Below are 18,631 nucleotides of genomic sequence, written 5' to 3'. Positions count from 1 at the left end.
TCCCCCTTTTAGACTGTGAGCCCACTGTTGGGCAGGGACTGTCCCTATATGTTGCCAATTTGTACTTCCCAAGCGCTTAGTACAGTGCTCTGCACACAGTAAGCGCTCAATAAATACGATTGATGATTGATGATAATAATAATAATGACATTTGTTAAGCACTTACTGTGTGCAAAGTACTGTTCTAAGCACTGGGGAGAGTACAAGGTGATCAGATTGTCCCACATGGGGCTCACAGTCTTCATCCCCATTTTACAGATGAGGGAACAGAGGCCCAGAGAAGTTAAGTGACTTGCTCAAAGTCACACAGCTGACAATTGGCAGAGCCAGGATTCGATGCATGACCCATGACTCCAAAGCCCGGGCTCTTTCCATTGAGCCACGCTGCCTAGTGAGGAACTTAGGGCAAGCTCCTTGGAGGAGATGTGATTTTAATCGGCCTTTGAAGATGGGGGAGAGAGAGACGGGCTCTCCGATATGAAGGGAGAGGGAGTTCCAGGCCGGCAGGAGGGCGAGGGCAAGGGGTCGGTGGCAAGAAAGGTGAGATTGAGGTACAGTGAGCAGGTTGTTGGGAGAGCAAAGTGGCAGGTGGAATGTAGGAGGCCTGTCTAACTCTCTCTGCCTAAGCCCACTCCTCCTCCTCCTCACTTGCTGTTGTCATTCAGTAGCATCACTCTGCTCCCTGTCCCTCAGCGGCAGTCATCATCATCATCATCAATCGTATTTATCGAGCGCTTACTGTGTGCAGAGCACTGTACTAAGCACTTGGGAAGTCCAAGTTGGCAACATATAGAGACAGTCCCTACCCAGCAGTGGGCTCACAGTCTAAAAGTCTAAAAGGAGTCCCGACTCCTCACTGTCTTTCAGCTCTCTCCTCACTGCCAAATCATGCGGATTTTTCCTGCCACATCTTCTGGATCCGCCCCTTCCTCCCCAGCCCGGTCCGTGCTCTGAGCACCTTGCAAAAAATCCTGCGGATTTTTCCTGCCACATCTTCTGGATCCGCCCCTTCCTCCCCAACCCAGTCCGTGCTCTGAGCACCTTGCAGCCGAAGGTTTGCATCAGCCTCATCACAGGTCTCCCATCCTCTAGTTTCTCCGTCCTCCGATCTATGCTACCCAATCAATCAATCAATCAATCGTATTTATTGAGCGCTTACTATGTGCAGAGCACTGTACCCACTGCAGCGTGAATCGTTTTCTCCCTAAAGTTTCACTTGGCCCGCATCTCTCCTTTCCTCAAGCTCTCCGCTGGCTTCCTGTGTCTCTCTGCATCGCACGCACTCCTCACAATCCTCTTCTCCAGCAACTCACTCCGCCTCATCTATCAGATCTCTTCGTGTGATCGAATGGAAAGAGCATTTGGCCTGGGAGTGAGGAGACGTGGGGTCCAATCCTGGCTCTGCCATTTGCCTGTGTGATATCGGCCAAGTCATTTAACTTCTCTGGGCTTCGGTTTCCTCAGCTGTAAAATGGGGATTAAATGCCTTGTTCTTTCTCCTACTTAGACGGTGAGCTCCTTGGGGGCAGGCTCTCTGTCTGGCCTAATTATCTTGTACCTACCTCAGCACTTAGTGCAGCGTTTGGCTCAGATTAAGTGCTTAGCGAATACTATTCCCCAACCCACTTGGTTTGCTCCTCCCGAGCCAACCTAGTTGTTCCTTGTTCTTTTCTCCCACTTCCGTCCCCTAACTCACATTGTTCCCCAGGCTTTGAACTCCTCGCCCTTCCCAAATCCAACTGACCACATTTTTACAGTATTCAAAGCCCTCCTACAATCCCACCTCTGCTTAGTACAGTGCTGTGCACACAGTAAGCGCTCAATAAATACGATTGAATGGAGTAGAAAATCAGTTATTATAATTAATAAGCACTTACCACCTCAGCAGAGCATTGTACTTAGCTCTTGGGAGGGTAGAGTAGAATAGACATGACCCCTGCCCTCAAGAAGTTTACAATCTAGGGGGAGGAGACAAACACTAAAGGAAATGACAGGAAAGGGAGCAATTGAGTTTAAAACTGCGTTTAAGTGCTAAACTAGGGAGGGGTTGGGGTAAGTACCCAGATATATTTGTGATGTGGAAGTGTTGAAGTGGTAGAAGTTGGGTAAATAAGGAGGGAAGATGAGTGACTCATCAGGAATACCCTTCTGGAGGAGGTGCGATTTGGGAAGGACTTGAAGATGGGAAGAGTAATCCGTTCTTAGGGCGGGAGTTCCTGGAAAGAGGGAAGGTGTGAGCTGAAAGTGGTGAGGCACAATGAGTAGGTGGACTTGAGAAAAGCGAAGTGTGCAGTTGTTGTGAAGTGAAGTTGTGGGGGAAGAGTGAGGATAGTTAGTAGGGAGGGAGAGTGCCGATTGAGAGTCTAAAAGCCAGTGGTGAGGAGGGTCTCCTTAATGTGGCGATGGACGGGCTTGCCACTGGAGGGGTTTGAAGCGTGGGGAGGTATGCCCACAGTGATTTATTATTTTTTTTTATTTTTTTAGGAAAGTGATACCAAGGAGCATAGTGAAGTGTGAATTGGAGAGGGGAGAGGCTGGAGGCAGGGAAGTCAGCAGGATGTGGTAGCAGTTTGGACTGGAAGGGCTGGATTCTGGAGATGTCGTGGACCTAGAATCGACAGGATTTGCTGACTGACTGAATATGCGGGTTGAAGAAGAGAGAGAAACCAAGGATAATGCCGGGGTTGCGGGCTCGGGGAGGATGCTGGTGTTGTCAACTCTAATGGGAAGTTTAAGGTCGGGGGAAGGAGTTCATAGAGAAAGTGAGGGGAACCGTTTTAGACACGTTGAGTTTGGGGTGCTGGCAGAGGGCATTCTTTTAGAGATGTCCTGGAGGGAAAGGGAAATGTGACATTGCAGGGCTAGTGATGGAAATTTGGGAGTCATCAGCATAGCGGTAGTAGCTGAAGCCTAGGAAGTGGGGGTGGATTGAGAATATAAGGGGATTTAGAATTTAGCCTTGAGGAACGCCCCCACTGAAGGAGCAGGAGATAGAGCCTGTCGGTTCTGCCTTCATCGCATCGCTAAAATCCACCTTTTCCACCCCATTCAAACTGCTACCATGCTGATGCAAGCACTTAATCCTCTCCCGTCTTGACTACTGCATCAGCCTTCTTGCTGACCTCCCTGCCTTCTGTCTCTCCCCGCTCCAGTCCATACTTCACTCTGCTGCATGGATCATTTTTCTAAAAAATGTTCAGTCTACATCTTCCCCAGTCCTCAAGCCCATCTGCCTCTGCATCAAGCAAGCTTGGCTTTAAAGCAGTCAGTCAGCCTGTGCCCCTTCCTACCGCACCTCACTGATCTACTACAGCCCAGCATACTGGGCTGATGATGATGAAGAAAGTATGAGCCAGCCAGAGATCATTCATTCATTCATTCATTCATTCATTCAGTCGTATTTATTGAGCACTTACCACGTGCAGAGCACTGTACAATACAACAATAAGCAGAAACTTCCCTGCCCACAACAAGCCTACAGCCTAGAGGGCTGATTGAGAAGGAGCGATCACAGAAATAGGAAAAGAAATAGAGAGAGAGAAGTGTCAGAGAAACGAAATTTACATTTTGCCCATTTAAGAGTCTAATTGCTTTTTATTGGATTTTATTAAATTGATACGTAAGTTAGCCATGTGTATTCTTTTTGTAACCCAAACCCAAGGCGAGTCACTGCACCTGCCAGTGACTCACCTAAGCTTCCAGCAGAGGAACTGACTTTCAGTATAAACGATCTATTCTTGACGTGTAACACCTAACCAATTTCAGAAATTTCACACCATGAAAATTTCGATTTCCAACAGGTTCAATTTCAGATGCAGTTTTCAAAAAGCAGCGCATCCTCCGGAGACATCCAGCCAGGAGGAATAACGAGCGCAGCTCGTTCAACTGATAAGGAAAAGTATGTACTCTAATTTTTGTTTTGTGTGAGCCAGTTGCAGGGAGGAGCATGTGTGCCTGCAATGTTTCTGTACACATAAAGATAGACTTACAAATGTACCAGGCGTGTGGAAAGAAACAGGCACCTCAGACTCCTCCCTGGTAATCAGAAATGTGTTGATTTAATGTGTTGAAGCAGTAGCGGTCAGTGATTCTCCCTTATTTTAGAGCAAAGGGAAATTCAGCTCTCTGGAATGTGGTGGAGCAAAGTCATACCCAAAGTAAGTACTGTGTACTTACCCAAAGTAAGTACTTTGGGTACTTACTCATACCCAAAGTAAGTACAAAGCAAAGTAAGTACCTGTGTTGTAGTGTGTCACATCTGCTCGGTAGGGTTCCATGTCTCTGAGTTCATACAGCCTTCGTATATGGGAGGATCACCCTCAGGGTTAGGAAAAACAGAGCAGTGATTTCCACTATTATTGGTCTCATCACTTTTTTGTGAATTTTTTTGAAATGTATTTATTTATTTTGCTTGTACATATTTATTTTGTTAATATGTTTTGTTTTGTTCTCTCTCCCCCTTCTAGACTGTGAGCCCACTGTTGGGTAGGGACCGTCTCTATATGTTGCCAACTTGTACTTCCCAAGCGCTTAGTACAGTGCTCTGCACACAGTAAGCGCTCAATAAATACGATTGAATGAATGAATGAATGAAATACCACTGTTCTTCCTTCCATAGCATTCCATGTTTGAGCCATTCAGAATTTTCATAGTTTTGAGCCCCTTGTTTAACTTAAAATATAATTCCTCCCAAGTTATGAATTTTTTTGTTGGAAAACCCCAGTCCCAGTAACAGTAATAATGATGGTGTTTGTTAAGCACTTACTATGTGCCAAGCACTGTTCTAAGTCAATCAATCAATCAATCATATTTATTGAGCGCTTACTGTGTGCAGAGCACTGTACTAAGCGCTTGGGAAGTACAAGTTGGCAACATATACAGTCCCTACCCAACAGTGGGCTCACAGTCTAAAAGTCCTATAATGTTACCAGAGCTCAGTCTCTCCTTTTTTGGGGGGGGTGGTTGGAGTTTTGTTTTGCGGTTCTTAAGAAAATAAGTCCTCTGCTTTTTTAAGGGAAAGGTCCCATTTCCTCCTGTGAATACTTTCTTCTGAGAAAGTGCTGTCCTGTGGTAGGGCTTAAAAATAAGCCCTTGTGGTGTTCTGCAGCTGGAAGGATGAGTTTGAGCATACAGGGGAAAAAGCAATTTCTTTTGGGGCCCTTCTGTAGATCTTTTGAAGGAAGGGGAAGCAGGATGACTAAGAAGAAAGATGACAAAGTTGGGAAAGACAGTGAAGGGGGTATGGTTATTGACCTATATGGTTTAAAAAAGTACATGGACACACACCACCGTGTCATAACTGCACACAGTAAGCGCTCAATAAATACAATTGAATGAATGAATGAATGAATCTGATCACCTTGTAACCTCCCCGGCGCTTAGAACAGTGCTTTGCACATAGCGCTTAATAAATGCCATTATTATTAAAAAGGGGGTTCAGTAGATAGACACTCGACTGATTATCCCTCCGCTGGCTTCTGCTACGGACAGGGAGTAGTTTAACCGGTTCGTTCTCCTGACAGAGGATCCAGGATCCTTTTAGACTGTGAGCCCACTGTTGGGCAGGGACTGTCTCTATATGTTGCCAATTTGTACTTCCCAAGCGCTTAGTACAGTGCTCTGCACACAGTAAGCGCTCAATAAATACGATTGATGATGATGATAACTTCCCTCGGGGAGAGAGTTCTTTCTGATGGCTGTTACCTTTCGGGGAATTCAAATCCCACCATTACTGAGCATTGATTAATAGTTTCTGGCAAATCACCGTTTCTCCTGCCAAAGGCTGGGAGGCGAGAGCCGGTCTTCTGCATATTTACATATACATATATACATATACATACATATACATATATTTACATATACATTTACAAATACTACATATTTATTACTCTATTTTACTTGTGCATTTCTATCCTATTTATTTTATTTTGTTGGTATGTTTGGTTCTGTTCTCTGTCTCCCCCTTTTAGACTGTGAGCCCACTGTTGGGTAGGGACTGTCTCTATGTGTTGCCAGTCTGTACTTCCCAAGCGCTTAGTACAGTGCTCTGCACATAGTAAGCGCTCAATAAATACGATTGATTGATTGATCGATTCTGCAGCTTCGGATACGAGGTGGGAGGAGTCAAGCGGAGGAGAGGGCCCCAAATGCCTCCATTTTCCCATCCAGCACATGACAGGACCATTGGACAAATCCTTTACTTAAGACTCAGTGATGGCTCAGAAGGAGGATGGAATTATTATCAAAACAAGGCAATGATTATGATTTTTCTCTTTGATTAGTAGTGAGAATTTGGGGCTGGAATCCAAGTATTTGAAGAAAAGAGAAGACAGCATTCCTTTACGAGGACTCAGTCAGAACATCTTTAATAATTCAGGTAGGCATTCAGGCATTGGGCAGAGTACCACGTTCCTATTAAAAACTAGTGCTACTCGTAATGAGATCCGATTGTGTGCATGCATAACCACCCATTCCCCACTGCACAGGAATTGTTGTTCATTGCCGCACTGGTGTTTCCAGCATTTTGTTTAGGGGCAGGTCTTTTTGCTGCCATCTCCGCCAAACCTCTGTTCACAGGGGGCTGCAAAAAGCAGAAAGTAGCGAATAGAGCACAGACCTGGGAGTGAGAAGGTCATGAGTTCTAATCCTGGCTCTGCCACTTGTCTGCTGTGACACCTGGGGCAAATCACTTTACTTCTCTGGGCCTCAGTTCCCTCATCTGCTAAGTGATTGAGACTGTGAGCCCCACTGTGTCCAGTCTGATTTGCTTTGTTTTCCACCCCAGTGCTTCGTTCATAGTAAGTGCTTAACTAATGCCATGATTATTATTATTATTAGAAAGGAATCCCTCTCCTGATGGCTGCGTGCCAGGCTCCTGAAGGTGTCCCCCAAAAGTCTACCGTGTTTTACCATGTTCTGACAACCTTCCTTCTCCCCTCTCTGTCTGTGCCTAGTTTCACAGCAATTCTTTGGGTATCTTCCGAACTCTTTTCAGGTGCCCTTCCCTGATCATTCCAAGTGGTCATGGTTGGTAAACTTGACTTCTTATTTGGAGGTTCAGGATGGCTCATAAATGTTGGCGGTTCATAGATGTTGGCGATGAAACCATTTTCAGAAGCTGGATGCGTGCTCTAGGGCAAGTCCAGTGGAAAGCTTGAACCCCACTGGTATCAGTAAGCTCACTCTGGGCGGGAATGTCACAGCTTATTGTTGTATTGTACTTTCCCAAGCGCTTAGTACAGGGCTCTGCACCCAGTAAGCGCTCAATAAAGATGATTGAATGAATGAATCAATCGATGGTATTTATTGAGTGCTTACTGCGTGTGTGCGCAGAGCACTGTACACATTCCCTGCCCGTAAGCAGTTTACAGTTTAGAGGGGGAGATACACATAAATTCATTATGGATTTGTGTGGATACATGCCATGGTACGTAACCTTTCGTCATCTTCAGGCTTATTTTCCGTCCGTAGCACTTTGCTGACTCCTGGTAATTTTCTATAGGCTCCCTTTTATCTGCGTCTCAAGAGCGGGTCTCGTCAGTGTGAAATAGCAGCCGATTGGCTGCTGCCTCAAAAGACTTCCGAAAAGTTGGAAGTTATGCGGTGTGTCAGAAACCGTCTTTTGATCCTGGTTTTCAAGTCCCTCAGTGTGGCAGCCTCAAAATAGCCTTACTCTGTAGGACTGCTTTTTTTTTTCCAAATGGTATTGAGAGAAGGGCACCTTCTACTGACCCGACCAAGTGTGCCGTCGTGAAGGAGTCATAGAATCCTTGTTATTCCCAGCCACGCAGTAAGCGCTCAGTAAATACGATTGAATTAATTTGCACCCTGTAGTCACCCCACCCGCGGCCCCACGGCGCTTTTGTTCATAGCCTTAATTAATTTATTTATATTAATATCCGTCTCCCCCTCCCCGTTAAGATTCTTATGGGCGGGGAATGTGTCTACCAACTCTGTTGTACTCTCCCAAGCACTTGGTTCAGTGCACATAGAATGCACTCAATAAGTACCACCGATTAATTGCCAAACCCAAATTGAAGTTGCTGGAGTTTTACTCTGTGGCTTGTGTCACATGCTTGTGAATGGTCTATTTACCCAGACTAGAGACGCTGCTCCGTCCATTTCTTCTGTGCTTGTGGAGCTGGTTTTCCATCTAAAGCCACATTGCCGTTGAGGTAGCGAGTGCACCATTAATGATATCTTCCAGTAATTGTTACGGGGGATCTTGCCGACAGCAGAGATTAGTGGAGAAACCTAGGGTGTTTTCACAATTGGCTCCCTTCCCTTCTCCCTGAAGACGGTTAGTTCCTTCTAAACAAGGGAGCACGTTTACCAGTTCAGTCGTATTGTACTCTCCCAAGCACTCAGTACAGTCCTCAGCACACAGTAAGTGGGAATAAATACCATTCACTGATGGATTGCTACAGCGGCATCTCTGAAGTCCGGTGGCTTTTTTTCGGGGTACCATCTGTCGGGACAAAGCACTTTACTGAGCATGGATAGAATAATCAGTCAACCAGTGATGTTTTTTGAGTACTTACTGTGTGCAGAGTGTACAGAATATATTACGTGCTTGGGAGAATACAGTGTAGTTGGTAGACCCGATCCCTGCGCACAAGGAGCTTATAGTCCAGAGGGGGAGATGACAGTACAGTAAGTTATAGATATCAATCAATCAATCATATTTATTGAGCGCTTACTGTGTGCACAGCACTGTACTAAGCGCTTGGGAAGTACAAGTCGGCAACACATATAGTCCCTACCGAACAGCGGGCTCACAATCTAGAAGATAGATAGATATGTAGGTAGATATGTACCTGATACCGTGGGGATGAGGATAAGGTGAATATCAAGGACTTAAAAGGCACAAATCTAAGTTGCTTAGGTGACACAAGGGAGAAGGGCGTAAGGGAAACGAGGGCTAAGGCCCCTTGGAGGAGATGTGAATTTCATAAAACTTTGAAGGCAGGTGGGGAGAGTGGAAGTCTATTGAACATGAAGTGGGAGGGAGTTCCAGGCCAGAGGGAGGACGTGGGCAAAGGATCAGTGGCGAGATGGAGGGACAGTTAGTATATTGATTTTAGAGGAGTGAAGTATGGTAATAATAAGAATATTTATGGTATTTGTTAAGCGTTTACTATGTGTCAGACACTGTTCTAAAGTGCTGGAGTAGGTACGAGTTAATCAGGTTGGATGCAGCCCCCGTTTCCCACAGGGCTCACGGTCTTGGTAGGACGGAGAACAGGTACCGAATCCCCATTTTACAATTGAGGAAACGGAGGCACATTGAAGTTGACTTGCCCAAGGTCACACAGCTAGCAGCTGGCAGAGCTGAGGTTAGAGCCCAGGTCATCCGGCTCCCAGGCCCCCACTTTTTCCACTAGACCACTTGGCTAGCTGATTGAGTGCTGCAAAGCCAATGGTGAAGAGCTTCTGTTTGATGTGGAGACTGAACTTTTTCAGAAAAATAACCCAGGCAGTGGAAAAGTATGGACTGGAGGGGGGAGATTCAGGAGGCAGGGAGGTCAGCAAGGAAGCTGATGCAGTATTCAAAGTATAAGCGCTTGGATCAGCGGTAGTAGCAGTTTGGAGAAGAGAGGATAGATATTAGTGATGCTAAGAAGGTAGAACTGATGGGATTTGGTGACTGCTTAACTACGCGGGTTGCGTGAGAAAGATGAGTCGATGTCAAAGTTACAGGCTTGTGAGACAGCAAGGATAGGGGTGGTGTCTACATTGTTGGGAAAGAAGAGGGAGGACGGGGTTTGGATGGGAAGAGTATTATTTTGGACATGTTAAGTTCTTGGACATGTTAAGTCAGAAGCAGCGTGGCTCAGTAGAAAGAGCACGGGCTTTGGAGTCAGAGGTCATGGGTTCCAATCCCAGCCCCGCCAGTTGTCAGCCGTGTGACTTTGGGCAAGTCAGTTAACTTCTCTGGGCCTCAGTTACCTCATCTGTAAAATGGGGATTAGGGCTGTGAGCCCCCCCATGGGACAACCTGATCGCCTTGTAACCTCCCCAGCGCTTGGAACAGTGCCTTGCACATAGTAAGCGTTAATCAATGCCATCATTATTATTGACGCGTTGGCCGGAGATGTCCCGAAGGTAAGAGGAAATGGGAGGCTGCAGACAAGGAGAGGTCAGGGCTGGAGAAGTAGATTGGGGAATCATCCACATGAAGAGGTCGTAGTTGAAGCTGTGGGAGTGAATGAGTTCCCCATGGGAGTGGGTGGATCTGGAGAATAGTTATGGGGCGGGAGGCAGAGGTGAAACCTGTTAAGCGATTGAGAAGGAGGGGTTAGAGAGGTGGGAATACCAGGAGCCGACAGTGTCAATGAAGCCAAGATCGGATAATGTTTCTAGGAAAAGGGGGGTGGTCCAGTGTCAGAGGCAGCTGAGAGGTGTGGAGGGAGGAATATTAATTTATATATTTATTTAAATATATTTATATATGGGGATATGTGTGTGTCCAATACACACTGTGCTTTCTGTTTTTCTCTCATTCCCAGAGCATCTGAAAGACAGCCCTTTGGCAATGCTTCAAGCTTCTTCAAAACCTGGAGTGCTCCCTCCTGCAGCCTCAGCTTATTTTCCTGGGCAGTGACGAAACTCTCGGAGCCTTTCCTTCCGTTAAGGATCGAGAGACTGGTGATGGATGATAATTATGGACCAAGTTAACCTAATCATGTAAATTCCACTTTCATCGAAACTTTGACCTCATCTCTCCTGCATCAGATCACTTTCGTGATTTCGGTCCCATCAGTTGGCATCACCCGGGCTATGTGAGGAAAGCGCACTGGGGAAATTGAACTTTTGAGTTCAGCCCAAGTGTCTGACGGAGCCGACAATTTGGAGTATTTTTGCTCTTTATGTCATTGGAACGGTGTGCAGGGTGGAGGCTGTAAGTGTCTTTTCTTTAACTTCATCTTTCCAGCTAAAAGTTTCTACCAAGGGATGCTCATTCCTTCCGTCCATTCCTTCCTTTTTGAGCATCACCTTTCTTTCTACAGTGAATTGAAAGATCTTAAAAAGTTTCAGCCTCCATACACTGGTGATGTCCTTCCTGCTGAGGGATAAGGAACCGAGAGGTCCTCTTTCCCTGGGATTCCCTTTAGGAATTAACCAAGTAGCAAGAGATGATGACCATCTTCTCTGTGCTAAAGAGGCAGCAGCTTGCTGACCGTACCCCGTGAAGCACTCCATTCGCGGCTGAGTTTAACCCATATTCCTGATCTTCAGAAATCACTGTTGAAAACGGGGAATATAACAGCTGCAAAGGATTTTAACCTGGTGTGCAATTTCCCGTACCTCTGTCCTTTTAACCAACATTCCTCTAAACAGCCTTGGCTTTGGTTCTGATTTTAAATGTCACCATTTAAGAGAGACGATACAACCACATTAGGCAGGCCCGATTTCTTTTTAGCGTTCAAAGGGTTTTACCTCCGTGGAAGATTTTGGTTCTCAACTACGTCTTCCAGATTTGAATCCCTCTCATCTTTTTTTCACCAATCAGGGACTCAAACCTGTGTGTTTTAAAAATATTAACGCAAGCGCCGATTTTGTACCCTCTGGCAGAGATTCCTGGTCTGTCCATGGACCCTTCTCTTTCAGCTTCTTCCTGCCGCTCTCCCCGCGACCTATTCCGTATCACAAGCTCTCCCCTGCCTTATTACTCTTTCCTCCCCCGTCTTTCCCTTTCACGGCATCCCTTCCCATCTTCATTTTCTTCCTCCCCTTCAGCAGAGCCGCTGGGTGATTCGAGCAGCTTTGCGGGAAGGCTGCTTGAAGGCAGCCGACGAAGGTTAAAACTGTCCTCCTCCAAGGTTGCCGTCCCTTCCCCACTGCTCTTTGCTCCATTTAGGGTTCGAGAGAAATCACACCATCAAGGGGGCTTTCGAGCCTTCCCGGAGACTCTTTACATAGCCAAGAGAGCTGTTTCGAATGAAAATACTTTTTAATCCAGCCGACGTATAACGGTCGCAAGCTATAAATCGGGCCTTCAGATTTCATCAGTGAGACGTGATGTTCCGCGCGTGCCCCGTTCTGGCTCGTTGACGGTGGGACGGCTGTCTTTGGAAAAACTATCACCGTTCCTCGCGTGGGATGCCGGGAGGATGCGATCTTGCCGCCTGAAAGACACGTCTATAAACGCCATTAGGAGCCGATTAAACCGGGTAAAAATGCTGTATGATCGTATTTGAGTTTGTCTTTTTGTGAGGGAAGTATACTAGGTTCTGCTGACTTCAGTCATGTTTCAAAATTAAGCAGGGAATGCGTGGTCAGGTTAAAACAGCAATCCAAGAAGCTTATTTTTTGAATACCGTAATCCCCACCCTGGGTTCAATTGTGTACTAAAATCTCTAACCAACCTCTCTGGACTGCAGGTTGAGCCCAGGCGAGTGGAACTCTCCACAGCCTTCATTAAAAACAGATCCCCTTCTTGTGTATTAGAGGTCTTCCAGTGCCCGGGCGCTCAGTGGAAGTTGAGGGTGTGTAATCTATTATAATTACTCTACCTCTTGCGCTTTTTAGTTCAAATATTACTCTCTTGCAGTGTAAAGTTTGTGTATTTATCAAAGTGTGACACAATGTATTTCTTGTGTTCGAGTGAATTAGGAAAAATTAAAACCGATTTAAAGAACGGCCTTTTCTTCACCTGTCAGTGGTATTTGATGAGCATAGCGCTTAGTACAGTGCTCTGCACATAGTAAGCGCTCAATAAATACGATTGATGATGATGAGCATTTACTGTATGTGGCGCAGTGTACTAAGGGCTTGCAAGACGACAACAGAGTTGGACACCTTCCCTGCCCACAGTGAGTTTAAAGTCTAGACGGGGAGGTGGGTATTTAAGGTGACTTTGAAAAGGAAGGCACAGCAGGGTTCAGTAAAGAAGGGGTGTGACAAGTAGCAAACCACATAAACTTCATTAGTGTGCTTTTTTGGGGAGAAGAAAGCACAATCTTCTGGGACCCCACGTTGCCTAACTGTCCGATAAGGAAGGGACAAAGGACTGACTTCAGAGCAGCTGTCGAAAGATGTTAAGCTTCATTAAAATATTCAACTTTATTAACAGTATTTACAACTTTTTTCCATATCTCTGTCAACCATGGTGAAGAGTTAAAAAAGCATTAAGCAGGAACCACAGACAAGATGAAACCATTTTAAAACTATACAATACTTTATACACAATTTATACAAAGTAACACTTTTTTTAAATAATATAACTGGACACAAAAATATACACTTTAGAGAAATTCACATCAGTAATTTGTATAAAGCTCTCTTCTAGGGTCCTGAAAATTTAGGACAAACATTAGCTCTAAGTGTTACTAGGACAGTCCTGAAAGGCATATCTATATATCTCTATATAGCTGCATAGATGTATACAGAGATATATATATATATATATTTATATAATAGTTTTTATGAATATATGTATCTAGCAAATTGACATTTTCAAGGCTATCAGCTGACGGTATAGTTTTCAGTTTATGTATTCAAGTGTTGAGGTCTATGATTAAGCAAATATCAAAATAATAGTGGTATTATAAGAAGCTACTTTTGGAAAGCAGAGTTGGAGCCAACATTTTAAAGTTTTTGAGGCTCTAAACACCTACCCATTTAGATTCTATCTGTTGCTAGGCTGTGCCCAAATTGACCAGAGTAATAGACAAGTTTAAAAACAAACAAACAAAACACCCCCCCCCCCCCCCCCCCCGGCCCCCAAACTTCACTGTTAGCTTGCACGGCTCAAAACATGATTTTTACCAGTACAAATCTTTCAAAACCAAGAGTGCTTCTTAAAAATGCAAACAAATTTACCTTCTCCTTACTGAAGTGCATCTGCATTAAGGCTCTGAATCAATTTTTACAGCATCAAAACGAAGGGGGTCCTAAACTGTCTCTCAGACTCCACATAAATAGAAATAAAGCTCAACACCTTCAAGGGAATGGTTTCTGGGCATATGGAGCACCCTCGATATATATCTTTTTTTTTTTTTTACCAGAACTAAGCTTTTAAAAAAGTAACAATTTAGTGGCGAGAACAATGCTGAACAGGTTTCTTTATGAAAAACAAGAATTAAAAAAAAAACAAAACACCAAAAACCTTCCACTGTAACATCTTTGGAGAAAGTTCCTCGTGTGGTTTCTTCGTATTTCATGCAGGTACGTTTCTTAAGGCAATCTTAAGAAATTCGATTTTGGATGGAAAGGGAATGGGAGGTACATCCCAAACTGCAGGAGCGAAACCAAGACCTAAGGGCCGCTCTCAAAGTGTCACCGGCCCTCGCGGTCATACATTTGTATCCTGAAGTAGAGGTTCTTTGGCCTCACCTGGGGCCTGGGGGCTGTGGGGGTGGCCGTGGCCGCCACCGCAGTGCTTTTTCCAACTGCTGGACCGCACGCTCAAATTGGTGTGTTCTGGGATGAACAAGGCAACAAGCAGAGCCAGAAGCACTGAGCAGGCTCCGAAGAGGAAGGGGGGACCGGGAATGATGGAATTCTGAAAAGAAAGCACACAGTCAGGGTTATGCCGGGGAAGACCGACGGCAGGGCTGCAGACTGAAAATAAAAACTGATTCCATTTGACGGAAGAGTGAATTACAGTCCTCAATCAATCAATCGTATTTATTGAGCGCTTACTAAGCACTTGGGAAGTACAAGTCGGCAACACATAGAGACAGTCCCTACCCAACAGCGGGCTCACAGTCTAGAAGGGGGAGACAGAGAACAAAACCAAACATACTAACAAAATAAATAGAATAGATATGTACAGGTAAGTTAGAGTAATAAATATGTACAAACATATATACAGGTGTTGTGGGGAAGGGAAGGAGGTAAGATTGGGGGGGGATGGAGAGGGGGACGAGGGGGAGAGGAAGGAAGGGGCTCAGTGTGGGAAGGCCTCCTGGAGGAGGTGAGCTCTCAGTAGGGCCTTGAAGGGAGGAAGAGAGCGAGCTTGGCGGATGGGCGGAGGTAGGGCATTCCAGGTCCTCTAGGAAGAGCAGGACTTCTGAGTATTTGAATCCTTCAAAAACCAGGGTTGTGGAAAGGGTGTTAGGACTGGGCTTCTGCAAGTGATTAAAGCCTGCTATGGAAGAAATGCAGGTGCTCTGAGGGATTTACTTACCTATGAAGTGCAAAGCATAACCATTAGTGTGCATCTGGCAATTAATTTATTTAAAACTCCACCTTAACAGATGAGCACATATAACCACTTTTTCCCCCTCTCAGAGCAACCCGCTGTGAACAGGGAGGCCTGGTCACGGCACTTGGTTCATTAGTTCTAAAAGTCCAGTTTGAATTATGGAACTTTTCTGGCTCTGGAAAGGGTTTTGGATTTAAATTAGTTGGTGAAGGGCTAAAATGAGTTTTTCTGGTAAGTCAGTCTCAGCAGTAAGGCACAGAATAAAGTTGCCTACAGCCTACCTAGCTGAGAGTGCTGGTGTATCTGTGGCATTTGAGTGTTTACTACATGCACAGTACTGTACTAAGTACTCGGGAGAGTTCCAGTCAATGGCACTTGCAGAGCAGAGTAAAATAAAACAGGTGATAGACACATTTCTTGCCCACAACAAGCTTACTCTGTAGTGCAGTACTCTGTACTTCCCAAGCGCTTGGTACAGTGCTCTGCACACAGTAAGCGCTCAGTAAATACGATTGATGATGATGATGGTGCGGGAGGTGTATATTAAAAATCAATTTCAGTACACACATAGTTGCTGTGGGGCTGAAGGTAAAGTTAATATCAAGGGTGCGGAAGGGAGAGTGAGTAGGGGAAATGAGGGCTTAGTTGGGGAAGGTCTCTGAGAGGAGATGTGATTTTTAAAAGCGGGGAGAGTGGTGGTCTGTTGGACATGGAGAGGGAGGGAGGGAGGGAGGGAGCTCCAGGCCAGAGGAAGGAGATGGGCAAAGGCAGTGCAACTGAGGCACAGTAAGGTGGTGTGAGACCACCAAGTATACAGGCTGGGTGGGAGCGGGAAATCAGCAAGGTGAGCTGCCGAGGGCTTAAAGGCTGACGGTAAGCAGTTGCTATTTACTGTGGAAGTGGAGGGAAAGCCACTGGAGGTTCTCAAAGTGGAGCTTTTTTCTTTTCTTTTTTAAAGAAAAATGATCTGGGCAGCAGAGTGAAGTATGGACTGGAGTGGGAAGAGAGAAGAGGGCAGGGAGATGAGCGAGGAGACTGAGGCGGTAGCCGAGGTGGGCGATAAGTGCTTGCGTCAGCAGTAGTAGCAGCTTAGAGAAGGGCAGATTTTAGTGATGTGAAGGTAGAATCAACAGGATCGGGTGACAGATCGAATATGTGGGTTGAATGAGAGAGATGAGGCTAATTCCCTCTAGAATAGAAGCTCTCTCTGGACAGGGAACGGGTCTACTACCATCAAAAAGAACAGTGAAGCCTGAAAATTACAAAGAAAGATGGCAGGAGAGGAATAAAAATGAAGGTGGAAAAATGACAGGATTAGGAAAGAGTACAGATGAAACTGGATTTTATAGGATTGAAAAATCTGGGGAAGGGTTACGATTTCAATTTCTAGGGAAATCGATTCCGAAAGCCCCAAGGTCACTCTGGGAGTTGAAAGAACAGTCTGCACTGGTTCTCCAGGATGGAAATAATAGCTGCGCCCAAAGGGCTTTCCCCATCCCCCCAGCTCAGTCGCGCAGACGGATTGCTACCCAACTGAACCAGAAACGAGGAGGCGATACCTGCTGGGAGTGGTGATGAGGGCTCGGATTGGCGCCTAAATCTGGTTCCGTCATTGGGAGCTCGTTCAGTTCCACGTGAAATATGTAGAATATAAAGCCATACAGAGCTGGTCCTAACCCATTGCATAATCCTCGAATTCCAGTTATCATTCCTTGAACAACACCTAATTAGGGAAGAATTGATGATTCTATTTAGTAACAAAAACGTCCTTACCAAACACTTGATAATTATACTGGAAACTAAAATTTAGATCATTACAAGAACATTACTTTTTGACTTTTTTGCAGGTTAATCCTCAACTGTACAGCTGGTCATTATTACTACTACAATTTATGAAGTGTTTACAGTGCTGCCGTAATTAAGCACTTAGTACAGTGCTCTGCACACAGTAAGCGCTCAATAAATACGATTGAATGAAGAGAAGGCAATGAAGACTTGGCTCCTGGCCCTCAGGGGGTTCCTAGGTGACTGGTTGTGTGTGGGGGATGAGGAGGGGGACTGGGTTCAGGATCGTTACCCCCCCACCAACTCCAGGAACCGTCTCAGTCTGGGTTTGTAGGAGGGATGCCTTGTTGGGGATTGGGCTCTTAGCAAGATCGAGCTGGAAGCTTGTGGCCTCAAGGTCCGGGCCGTTTGCCCTGAACCATTCCTTAGCAGTGCTTCGTACAAGACCTTGCACTCCTGAGGGAGTTTAGATTCTGCTTCGGTTAATTTTAAACCCAGACTTCACAAATGGTTAAGAATCAAATCCGCTTCCCCTTCAGGTTGCTGAAATCACATGTGTTAAGGTTTCCGTTAAGTGAGATCCTACTAAAGGACTTTCATTTTGTCCAGCAGAAATGGAGTTACAGGTACTTCTTTCATTAGGGGACATGAAAAGGTTCGACGTTCACCACACTAAAAAGCTAAGCCTCAGTCACTGACTCACTAACAGAGGCCACAGGGCCAAATCTTCTCTACTACTTTCTATGTAAATCAACAATCCTTCATCTCTAACTTACCCTGTTGGTCAGGATCGGCTGTCCGTGAGACCAGGGCGCTGACAGCCGGGAAGGTGATACTAGACATGGCTGCTACAGCCCCCGCGGCCCACATCATCCTGCAACCAGAAGCAACAGACGACGAGATTAAAACCACCAGCAAGCCTCCAGCCTTCTAACAGGAGCTGCACATTTTATAGATGGCTCCTAAACTGTTTAAACTTACAAACACCACGCCCTGTTTAAGAGACCATATCTCAGTACTCAGTATAGTATAGCTCTCATTCAGTGATTTAGATTTTGTTTCGGTTATTTTACACCCAGAATTCACAAGTGATTAAGAATCAAATCCTCTCCCACTTCAGGTGGCTGAAATCACGTGTTAAGATTTCAGTTAAGATGGAACCTAATAAAGGGCTTTCATTTTGTCCAGCAGAAATGGAGCTACAGGTTTGTTAACTCCCCCATCCAGAGATGGAGGATGAGACAGAGAGAGGGAGAGAGTGTGTGTGTGTGTTTTCTACCATGACAGCAGGTGCGGCTAAAAGGCTATGCAAACACAAAGACTGCAGTGACCAATTTGAGCTGATCCATTAAGAAGCTACACTGAGTCGCTACGCGGACGGGCTTTGATGTTCAGAAGGCACTGGAAGAGCGGTTTAGTAAAATGCCGAAACCCAAAAGAATCTCCAAACTCTCTTGATGTTCAAGTGTTCAGCCAATAAAAAAATCCAAGCCATGTCCAGATGCTTTTAAGTAGCCGGGGAAGATCTCTGTGTCCCCCTAATGGCTTGGGCATAATGGCTTTGAAGGGTCAGAGGAGTGGGGGCATATCTCAAAATCAGTGTCAAGACCATCTCACTTTAAGTCCCAAAGCCTGCCTGGCATGACAAGCTGAGAAGCTAGGACAGGAGCACTACAACAAAGCGTTTGCCACCAG

General features: G+C 45.5%; 2 protein-coding genes across 4 annotated transcripts in view; one reads left to right on the top strand and one right to left on the bottom strand.

Annotated features, from left to right (window-relative positions):
- Positions 1–11,963, top strand: part of SASS6 (SAS-6 centriolar assembly protein) — a 62,671-nt gene extending 50,708 nt beyond the window's left edge. The window contains exons 15-17 of one of the 2 annotated variants that reach the window (XM_038744855.1): positions 3,801–3,898; positions 6,285–6,376; positions 10,509–11,963. In XM_038744855.1, the coding sequence (XP_038600783.1) occupies positions 3,801–3,898; positions 6,285–6,376; positions 10,509–10,603 (285 nt within the window). In that variant the 3' untranslated portion in view covers positions 10,604–11,963. Of the gene's footprint in view, positions 1–3,800; positions 3,899–6,281; positions 6,377–10,508 lie in introns of both variants that reach the window. The other variant, XM_038744854.1, reaches the window with a different exon arrangement.
- Positions 11,964–11,995: 32 nt separating this feature from the next.
- The window catches only part of MFSD14A (major facilitator superfamily domain containing 14A), a 51,821-nt gene continuing 45,185 nt past the window's right edge, over positions 11,996–18,631 (bottom strand). The window contains exons 10-13 of one of the 2 annotated variants that reach the window (XM_038744857.1): positions 17,713–17,810; positions 16,711–16,874; positions 14,338–14,506; positions 11,996–12,141 (exon numbers count right to left, since the gene is read on the bottom strand). In XM_038744857.1, coding sequence (XP_038600785.1) covers positions 11,999–12,141; positions 14,338–14,506; positions 16,711–16,874; positions 17,713–17,810 — 574 coding nt within the window. In that variant the 3' untranslated portion in view covers positions 11,996–11,998. Of the gene's footprint in view, positions 12,142–13,158; positions 14,507–16,710; positions 16,875–17,712; positions 17,811–18,631 lie in introns of those variants that run through there. The other variant, XM_038744858.1, reaches the window with a different exon arrangement.

This window comes from Tachyglossus aculeatus, chromosome 4, assembly GCF_015852505.1.
Source record: "Tachyglossus aculeatus isolate mTacAcu1 chromosome 4, mTacAcu1.pri, whole genome shotgun sequence".
Lineage (NCBI taxonomy): Eukaryota > Metazoa > Chordata > Mammalia > Monotremata > Tachyglossidae > Tachyglossus > Tachyglossus aculeatus.
This window is presented reverse-complemented; position numbering and strand designations above follow the sequence as displayed.